This window comes from Plasmodium relictum (genome assembly GCF_900005765.1).
Source record: "Plasmodium relictum strain SGS1 genome assembly, contig: PRELSG_00_v1_449, whole genome shotgun sequence".
Classification (NCBI taxonomy): Eukaryota; Apicomplexa; class Aconoidasida; order Haemosporida; family Plasmodiidae; genus Plasmodium; species Plasmodium relictum.
Window position 1 is genome coordinate 79 of NW_021628687.1, and position 10,629 is coordinate 10,707.

A 10,629-nucleotide genomic window follows, 5' to 3' on the forward strand; every position below is an offset into this window, starting at 1 on the left:
TACTTATAAACTATAGATATGTAATAAAAATAATGTAATAAATAATAATAATTAAGAAATAATTAATAATAATTATAAACTGTAGATATGTAATAAAAATAGTGTAACAAGTAAGAATAATTAAAAAATAATTAATAACACTTATAAACTGTAGATATGTAATAAAAAAAAAGGAACAAGAAATAACAATTAAAAAATAATTAACAATACTTATAAACTGTAGATATGTAATAAAAATAATGTAATAAGTAAGAATAATTAAAAAATAATTAACAATACTTATAAACTATAGATATGTAATAAAAAAAAAAGAAACAAGAAATAACAATTAAGAAATAATTAATGATACTTATAAACTGTAGATATGTAATAAAAAAAAAGAAACAAGAAATAACAATTAAGAAATAATTAATAATACTTATAAACTGTAGATATGTAATAATAATAATACTAATAATAAAATGATAAACAAAAATAATTAAACCATAAATAACAAAAGCAATAACAGTAAATATATAATAATAATAATAAAATAAGTAGTAATAATTAAACTATAATTAGTAATACTTATAGGCTATAGATATGATATGTAATAGGAAAAAAAGAAATAAGCAATAATAATTAAGAAATAATTAATGATACATATAAATTGTAGATATGTAATAAAAGTAATGAAGTAAATAATAATAATTAAATAATAATTTATAATATTCATAAACTGTAGATATAATACTAATAATAATGAAATAATAAGAATAATTAAACAATAATTAATAAAAGCAATAACAGCAAATGTATAACAATAATAAGCAAATGTATAATTAAGATATTAACTTATATGTAAATATAATATTTTTATTTTTATTTTTTTTTTAACTTTTTTATTTTTTTTTTTTTTTATTATTTTATTTTATTTTACTTTTATTTTATTTTTTTTTATTTATTTTTATTTTTATTTTTATTTTTATTTTTATTTTTTTTTTTGTATTCTATTTTATATATATTTTTTTATTAAAAATATACTAATGTTTTTTCTGGTATATGATTTTTTGTACATCCATTGCAAAGGTAACTCTTTTCACTGTTTTCTTCTTTAACTTTTTTTTAACTAGACATGATTTTAGTGTTGCTATTTTTAATTTGGGTGTATTTGTGTTTTCCTTATTAATTACAGGTGTTTTATTATCTTGAACTATTGATATATCTTTTGATTCATCGTAATTATTTTTTTTTATTTGATACATGCTTTTAATGAGCTTTCTGTTCATGCTTAAATTACAATTATTTGTCTTTTTCTTGTTAACAAAAACTGTTTTTTTTTTAGAAATATATTTTGTATCTTTTACACTTTTTTTAATTAATGATTTATGTACTTTTAATTTAGTGGCCTTCATTTCAGTTTCTTTTTCTTTTATAATTTTAGTTTTTATTTTTTGGTATCTATCTTTAGTATATTTTCTGTCTTTACTTAGATTAAGGTTACTAAATTTATTTTTATTCATTACAATTACTTTATTAGTATGATAAATTTTTTTTATGTCTTTTTTATCCAATAGAATTTTGTTATTTGATATTACAACTTCCTTTTTTTTAATATCACTGATAAGGTTCTCATTTTTTATTTTTTCAATAATATTATTTATTGTTTTTGCTTCATTGTTAGAATCTATAAATTTTCTCACTTTTAAATTTCTATTATCTATGTTACAGCTATCTTTTTTTCTTTTTTTTAATGAACATTTCTTATCATTTAATACATTTTTTTTAGTATATTTTTTATTTTTTTCTTTGCTTGTATCTATAAGTGTATTCTTATGTTTACTTTGTTCATCATATTTAGTGTCTAATGTACTAGTACACTTTCCTTTCTTAACATATCTTTTATTAGACGTTATATTACAAAGTAATTCTTCTTTGCTTTCCTCATCTAATTTTCTTTTTCTTATATTTGAACCGCAAAAGGTATTAATTGAATATCTATTTGATGAATTGTTTAATTTGCTATTTAACTTTTGTATTTCTTCTGCTTTTTCAATATTATTCTTTCCATGATCCATTTGTTCTGATTCTTCTGGTTTTTGATCATAGTTATTTTCACCATTTGATTTTTCTGATATTTTTAGTTTTTTATCATTGCTGTATTTATCATTTGATTGTTCTAATTGTTCTAATTTTTCATTATCGTTATTTCCATGATATATTTGTTCCAATTCTTCTGGTTTTTGATCGTAGTTATTTTCATCATTCGATTTTTCTAATTCTTCTGCTTTTTCAATATTATTCTTTTCATGATCCATTTGTTCTGATTCTCCTGGTTTTTGATCATAGTTATCTTCATCATTTGGTTTTTTTAATTCTTCTAACTTTTCGTCATCGCTATTTTCGTAATTTGATTGTTCTGATTCTTCAGTCATTTCATCATTATTATTTTCATCAGTTGACTGTTCTAATTCTAGTTTTTCATTATTATCATTTTCATAATCTGATTGTTCTGGTTCCTCTTTTTTTTTATCATTATTATTTTCATCATTTGATTTTTCTGATTCTTCTGGTTTTTTATCATTGCTGTATTCATCATTTGATTTTTCTGATTCTTCTGTTTTTTCATCATTGTTGTATTCATCATTTGATTTTTCTGATTCTTCTGGTTTTTCATCATTGCTGTATTCATCATTTGATTTTTCTGATTCTTCTGGTTTTTCATCATTGCTGTATTCATCATTTGATTGTTCTAAATCTTCTGATATTTCATCAGACGCTTGCTGTAATTCTCTTAGTTCTTCATTTTTATTATTTGCATAATCTATTTGTTCTGATTCTTCTGGTTTTTGATCATAGTTATCTTCATCATTTGGTTTTTTTAATTCTTCTAACTTTTCATCATCGCTATTTTCATAATTTGATTGTTCTAAATCTTCTGATATTTCATCAGATGATTGCTGTAATTCTCTTAGTTCTTCATCTTTATTATTTTCATGACGTAATATTTGCAATTCTTCTATTTTTTCTTTTTCATAATTTTTTTCAATACTTGGAAATTTTGGTGTTTCTGAAGTGAATATATAATCATTTTCATACATTGGAGATTTCTCATTTTCTTTTGTGTAATTTTGATCAATTTCATAGGTTGAAAATTGTTGAGTTTCTAAATATTTTCCATCATTTTCGTAAGTTGAAAATTGCTGAGTTTCTAAACAGTTTTGATAATTTATATAGGATGGAAATTTTATTTCTTCTGTGATGCAATTAAAATTATTTTCAGAAGTTGAAAATTGCAGAGGTTTTAAAGCGCTATGTTCTTTTTCATAAATTGAAAGCTCTTGAGACTCTGAAACACTTGGATAATTTCCATAATTTGAAAACTCATAATTAAATGAAATTTTTTCATTATTTGAATAAACTGGAAATTGTTGAGTTTCTAAATCATTCTGATAATTTCCATAATTTGAAAACTCATTAACTGAGATTTTTTGATCATTTTCATAAGGTGAAAATTGTTGAGCTTCTAGATCATTCTGATAATTTCCATAACTTGAATACTCGCGACTATCTGAAATTTGTTGGCCATTTCCCAAAACTGAAAATTGTTGAGTTTCTAAATTGTTTTGATAATTTCCATAATTTGAAAAATCATGATTATCTAAAATTTTTTCATTGTTTGCATAAATTGGAAATTGTTTAGTTTCTAAATCATTCTGATAATTTCCATAATTAGAAAACTTATGATTATCTGAAATTTTTTCATTGTTTATATAAATTGGAAATTGTTTAGTTTCTAAATCATTCTGATAATTTCCATAATTAGAAAACTCATGATTATCCGAAATTTTTTCATTGTTTATATAAATTGGAAATTGTTTAGTTTCTAAATCATTCTGATAATTTCCATAATTTAAAAAATCATGATTATCTGAAATTTTTTCATTGTTTCCATAATCTGGAAATTGAGAAACTTTTTCAATATTTTCCTTATAATTTTTTTTAACTAACAATTCAAAATTTTGTTTATTTCCTTTGTAATCATTCAAATAGGTTGGCAAATGATACTTTTCTATTGAGACATTATCTTTATTTATTGGTAATTGCTGTAATTCGGTTTCATTCTTAATACTATTATCTTCATGGACTGATTGTTGTTGTAGCCCTATGGTTTTATTATTTGCATTATCATTAACTAATATGCTTGATATTTCCTTTGACTTTGATAATATAAATGGGTTACTACCTTTTTTTATTTTTATATCAAATTTTCTAATCATATCATCTGAAGGTGTAATATCATGGTTTTTTAAACATATTACTTTAAAGATATCATTCATTTTTGTAATTTTAACATTTTTATCGCTTAGTGAATTGCATATTTGAGAATATAACGTTGTTACATATAAATAAACATTGAAAAGTGACTCAGGGGATGAATCATAGCCTTCATCATGAGGACATAGCGTACCATTTTCAAGGCATTCCTTATATTTTAATAAAACATGTATTAATGTAGAATCTTCGATATCTATTTTCTTCTCCTCAGAATTTGACTCAAATTTATCGTAATGTAATTCAGATGGTAATTTCCATTCCTGTTTTTCATCTGTGCATGCTCTTTTTAATTTATAAAACCAATAGTTAACACTTCTATAACAATAACATAATTGGCTTGAAAAGCTCCTAATAGTCTTATCCATTTCATAATCATAATATTTTATAATACAGTAAGACGATTCTACTTTTTCTCTTAAGATATTAAAAGCCTTAATAAGTATTTCTAGCTCCTCTAAATAAGGATGGTGTCTATCATAGTATGCAGTAATTCCCTTTTTATTATCCATATTTTCCTTATACTCAAGAATTTGTTCTTCCATATCTGACGATTCAACGGTTTTAACTCTATCGTATATAAATTCTGCTACGTCACAAATTTCTTCTTTTAAGCTTTTTGATATATCCTTTTTTTCACAACCATATCCTTCGCAATATTCTTTTATATATTCTTTTCTCGCCAATTCAATGATCGGATTTTTATAATAATTTTCAAAACAATCAAATATTTTTTTACATGTTGAAAAACTATATTCTGGGAATAAACTCTTAATTCTCTTGCCATAATAATGATATTTGGATACTTTTTCAGATATTTTATATTCCCTCTTGCAATTATATCTTAAACTTTTCATAATATCCTTTATATATTTTAATGTATGCATTGTATAATCCCATTTTATTTTACACATTTCATCTATACATTTTTTATGAGTTTTTTTTGCAGATTCTGTAGGATTTTTATTCAATTCTGATTTATATTCATTAAGTTTATTATTTTCAGGCATTTCATCTGTATCAGGAATCATGTAAGATTGGCCATATTCAACAATATTTATATCATCTGCATATTCTTCTATATAATCAATCCTAATTCGTTTTTGAATTTTAGTGTCATATTCTAAATCATTCTCATTTAAATTAACATTTTGCTCATCTGAAGAATATCCCTCTTCACTTGAAGTAATTTTACTAATTGAATCTTCATCGTAGTCATTTGAATTATTTTCTTCTTCTGAATTATTATTTATTTCTAAATTACTTTCTTTTATTATCTCTTCTGTTTGGAATACATTTTCCATATTTTCTTTGTTTCTATCTGAGTTATTATTTGCTTCATTTGAGTTAATTTTAGACTTTATTTTGTATTTTTCATAAAAAATTGAAGATTCAACTACTTTTTTATTTTTTATTTTTTTTTTTTTTTTTTTAATACTTTTTAATGATATTCCCTTTATATTGTTTTTATTTGCGTTTTTATTCTTTATCTCTTTCATTTTTTTATTACTTTTTAATGAAGTTTCATCATCTTCTTCGTCACTACTTGATAAAAGAACATATACTTCTTTGCTTTCATTAATATTTAAATTTGCTTTATTGTTTATCTCATTTTTTAATTTATTAACTAACTTTAATTGTGCTTTTTTATTTTTTTTTTTATTTGAACCTAAAGAATCTTTTTTTATAGTTTTATTTTGTATTTTATTATTTTTATTGTTCTTCTTTATTTTTCTTTCTTTATTATCTTTCTCATTTATAATAGAAGAAAATACATCACATATTTCTTTTATATTATCCATTTTTGATATTTTTTTATTATTAGCAATTAAAGAAAAAATGTTAATTTGCTTTCTTTTAGTCTTTAATGACTTTTCTCTATTATTTTTTTTATTAAAAGATGAATGAGACAAATTTACTTCTTTTTTTTTGTCTAACTTTAAATTTTTATCGTCTTTAATTAAAGAAATAATACTTAATTCATCTCTTTTTCCCATTTCTAATGATTTTTCTCCTGTATTACCCTTATTATAGAGTGGAGATATTAATCCTATTACACTTCTCCTATTTGTTTCTAAAATACTTTTCTTACTTTTTTTCTCATTATTAATTGAAGAAAGAGCATCGATAATGCTTTTTCTATTACCTTTTAATGATTTTTCTTTAGTATTTTTACCATTACTAATTAATGCAAGAGCCTCTATAATATTTCTTCTATTTTCTGCTAAGGATTTTTTCTTACTTTTTTTCTCATTATCTGTTGAAGATAAATATACTATATCTTTATTTTTATCTTCTTTTAACGATTCATCTTTAGTATCTTTTTCACTGTCAGTTGAAAATGAATCTACTATGACTTCATTTTTATTTTCTTTTAATGATTCATCTTTAGCACCTATTTCACTATCACTTGAAAATGAATCTGTTGTATCTTTTTTTTTATTTTTTTCTAATGCTTCATCTTTAGTATCTATTTCGCTATCAGTTGAGAATAAATCTACTATATCTTTTTTTTTATCTGCCTTTAATGATTCATCTTTAGCATCTATTTCACTATCAGTTGAAAATGAACCTGTTATATCTTTTCTTTTATTTTCTTCTGATTCATCTTTAGTACTTTTTTCACTATCAGTTGAAAATAAATCTACTATATCTTTTTTTTTATCTGCCTTTAATGATTCATCTTTAGCATCTATTTCACTATCAGTTGAAAATGAACCTATTATATCTTTTCTTTTACTTTCTTCTAATGATTCATCTTTAGTACTTTTTTCACTATCAGTTGAAAATAAATCTACTATATCTTTTTTTTTATCTGCCTTTAATGATTCATCTTTAACACTTACTTCACTATCAGTTGAAAATGAATCCACTATAACTTCATTTTTATTTGCTTTTAGCAATTCATCTTTAGTATCTATTTCATTATCAGTTGGAAATGAATCTATTATATCTTTTTTTTTATTACTTTTCCCCAAAGGAAATGAAGAAACAAAATCTTTAATGCTTTTTTTACTTAGTTTTACTTGTTTATCTTTATTAACTTTCTTCTTGTTAATTGAGAAAGGAGTATCCACTATATTTTTTCTTCTTTGTGTTAAATATTTATCTTTGTTACTTTTCTCATTATAAAGTAAAGATAGCAAGTCTATAACTTTTCTTCTGTTTGTTTTTGACGATTTATCTTTATCACTGTTCTTATTATAAAGTACAGAGAGTAAACTTATAACTCTTTTTCTATTTTTTTGTAATGATTTATCTTTATTAATTTTATCATTGTAAAGTGAACAAATCAATCTAATAATTTTTCCTTTATTTGTTTTCAATGATTTATCTTTACTATTTGTTTTATCATAAAGCGAAGAAAGCAAACATATAACTCTTTTTCTATTTAATTGTAATGATTTATCGTTGTTATTTTTCTCATCATAAAGAACAGAGAGTAAATTTATAATTTTTGTTCTATTCATTTTCAATGATTTATATTTATTAATTTTTTCTCTACAAAGCAAAGAAAGTATATATATAACTCTTTTTCTATTTAAGTGTAATGATTTATCGTTGTTATTTTTCTCATCATAAAGAACAGAGAGTAAATTTATAATTTTTGTTCTATTTCTTTTTAATGATTTGTCTTTATTCCCTTTTTCAATAATAATTGAAGTTGACATATTTTTTGTTTTAATCTCATTTATCTTTAAAAAACTTTTTTTTTCTCTTTTTTCGTTAACTATGGAAGATACACCTTCCTTTATTTTATCTTCGTTTGATGATATTTCTTCATTGCAATTTTCATTATTTATGGATGATATATCTTCATTTTTTCTATCTTTTATTGATAATATTTCTACGTTATAATCTTCACTAACTATGGAATTTTCATCTTCGATTGATGATATTTCTTCATTATAATTTTCATTGACTATAGAAGATACATCTTCATTTCTTCTATCTTCGATTGATAATATTTCTTCATTACAATTTTCATTAACTATGGAATTTTCATCTTCGCTTGATGATATTTCTTCATTATAATTTTCATTATTTATGGATGATACATCTTCATTTTTTCTATCTTCAATTGCTAATATTTCTTCATTATAATTTTCATTAACTATGGAATTTTCATCTTCGCTTGATGATATTTCTTCATTATAATTTTCATTGACTATAGAAGATACATCTTCATTTCTTCTATCCTCGATTGCTAATATTTCTTCATTATTATTTTCACTAGTTATATATGATGCATATTCTTCACTTTTTCTATCTTCAATTGCTAATATTTCTTCATTATAATTTTCATCGACTATAGAAGATACATCTTCTTCATTTTTTCTATCTTCAATTGATAATATTTCTTCATTATAATTTTCGTTGATTATAGAAAATACATCTTCTTCATTTTTTATATCTTCAATTGATAATATTTCTTCACTATTGTTTTCATCAATTATAGAAGATATATCTTCTTCATTTTTTATATCTTCAATTGATAANATTTCTTCATTATAATATTCATTAACTATAGAAGATACATCTTCTTCATTTCTTCTATCTTCAATTGATAATATTTCTTCATTATAATTTTCGTTGATTATAGAAGATACATCTTCTTCATTTCTTCTATCTTCAATTGCTAATATTTCTTCATTATTATTTTCACTAGTTATATATGATGCATATTCTTCACTTTTTCTATCTTCGATTGATAACATTTCTTCATTATAATATTCATTAACTATAGAAGATACATCTTCATTTCTTCTATCTTCAATTGATAATATTTCTTCACTATTGTTTTCATCGACTATAGAAGATACATCTTCTTCATTTTTTATATCTTCAATTGATAATATTTCTTCACTATTGTTTTCATCAATTATAGAAGATATATCTTCTTCATTTTTTATATCTTCAATTGATAANATTGATAACATTTCTTCATTATAATATTCATTAGCCATAGAAGATACATATTCTTCTTTTGTTTTTCTTATTTTTGAAGATTTTTTTTTATTTTTTTTTTCATCAACAGATGCGAAAGTTACATTTTTCCCTTTTATTTTATTTGGGTTTGATAATTTTTCAATAGAATTTTTTTCATTAAGTAAGGCAATTATAATTTTATTTTTTAATTTATATATATTTGATGATTGCTCTTTATTGTATTTTTCATTATTTGAATAGAACATATTCACTTCTTTGTTTTTATTCATTTTGAATAAATTTTCCTTTTTATTAAGTAAAATTATATTTTCTTTTTCTTTTTTTCTTTTAATTAATGAAAGAGAAATATATTTTTTGTAATATATATTTAAGGTAAAATATTTCAATCTATTATTAAGAGGTAAAAGAGGTTTATGTTGCTTATTATTTTTTGATTTTTTAAAATTTCCCAATTTTATTATATTACACAATGCTCTAACAAGCCATTGATAATTCATTATACTGTTTGTAATATTTGAAAATGCTTCAATGTTTGTACATGTATCTTTATTTAAATGTAATGATGTATCATTATCCAAATTTCTTATTTTAATAATTTTAGATTTCCATAAAATAGATTTATTTGCATAAAACATGTCAGATGTGCCTTCAGTTTTATTATCTTCTTTATAATAGCTCTCTTTTAATTTATCGTTTTGATTTGATATAAATATAATTAGTTCTCTGCATGTTAATATACCTTTTTCTAACTCGTTAAAAAATTCCATGCATTTAGGAGATGCAAAAAAATAAAATTTGACACTTTTTAAGTTATTATTATATGAGTCATCTCTCATGGCTATTACTTTCTTTACACAATTCAGCACATCTTTATTACCCTTTAATAAATTAATTGTGTTGTAAATAATTTGTTTAAGAGTTTTCAACAAATATTTATTATGCACAGAAATATTATCTTGGTTTAACCTCCTTTTCACTGATAGGTATAAATTTACAACTTCATAAAATTTTTCAATTAAGCTGTTTATTTTATTAAAATCTTCTCTACTCTTTTTCAAAAAGAATTCTTCTCCGTGGTCATGCTCCATTTTTATTTAATTTTAATATGATAAAATGCTATAAGAATGTAAATAAAGTTGCTTTTTGTTTTTAAAAACAAATATAATAATAATAATAATAGAACAATATGTATCTAATATTAGTTAACTCTTTTTTATTTTTAAAAGAAGAATTAATAATACTTATAGGAGAATAAGAATATAATAAGAATTATTGATTCTTTATTTAAAAACAGAAAACAATATGTAAAAAATAATATAAATATGATAATAAGTATCTAATAAAAATTATTAATTCTTTTTTGTC

The 10,629-nt window shown here is 21.6% G+C and overlaps 1 protein-coding gene across 1 annotated transcript; it reads right to left on the reverse strand.

Annotated features, from left to right (window-relative positions):
* Positions 1–1,022: 1,022 nt before the first annotated feature.
* Positions 1,023–10,352, reverse strand: PRELSG_0031000 (conserved Plasmodium protein, unknown function; the record flags this gene model as incomplete). The annotated part of the gene is made up of 1 exon (XM_028676223.1): positions 1,023–10,352. One exon carries the CDS (start codon positions 10,350–10,352, stop codon positions 1,023–1,025), a length of 9,330 nt encoding a protein of 3,109 aa, XP_028531212.1.
* Positions 10,353–10,629: the final 277 nt, after the last annotated feature.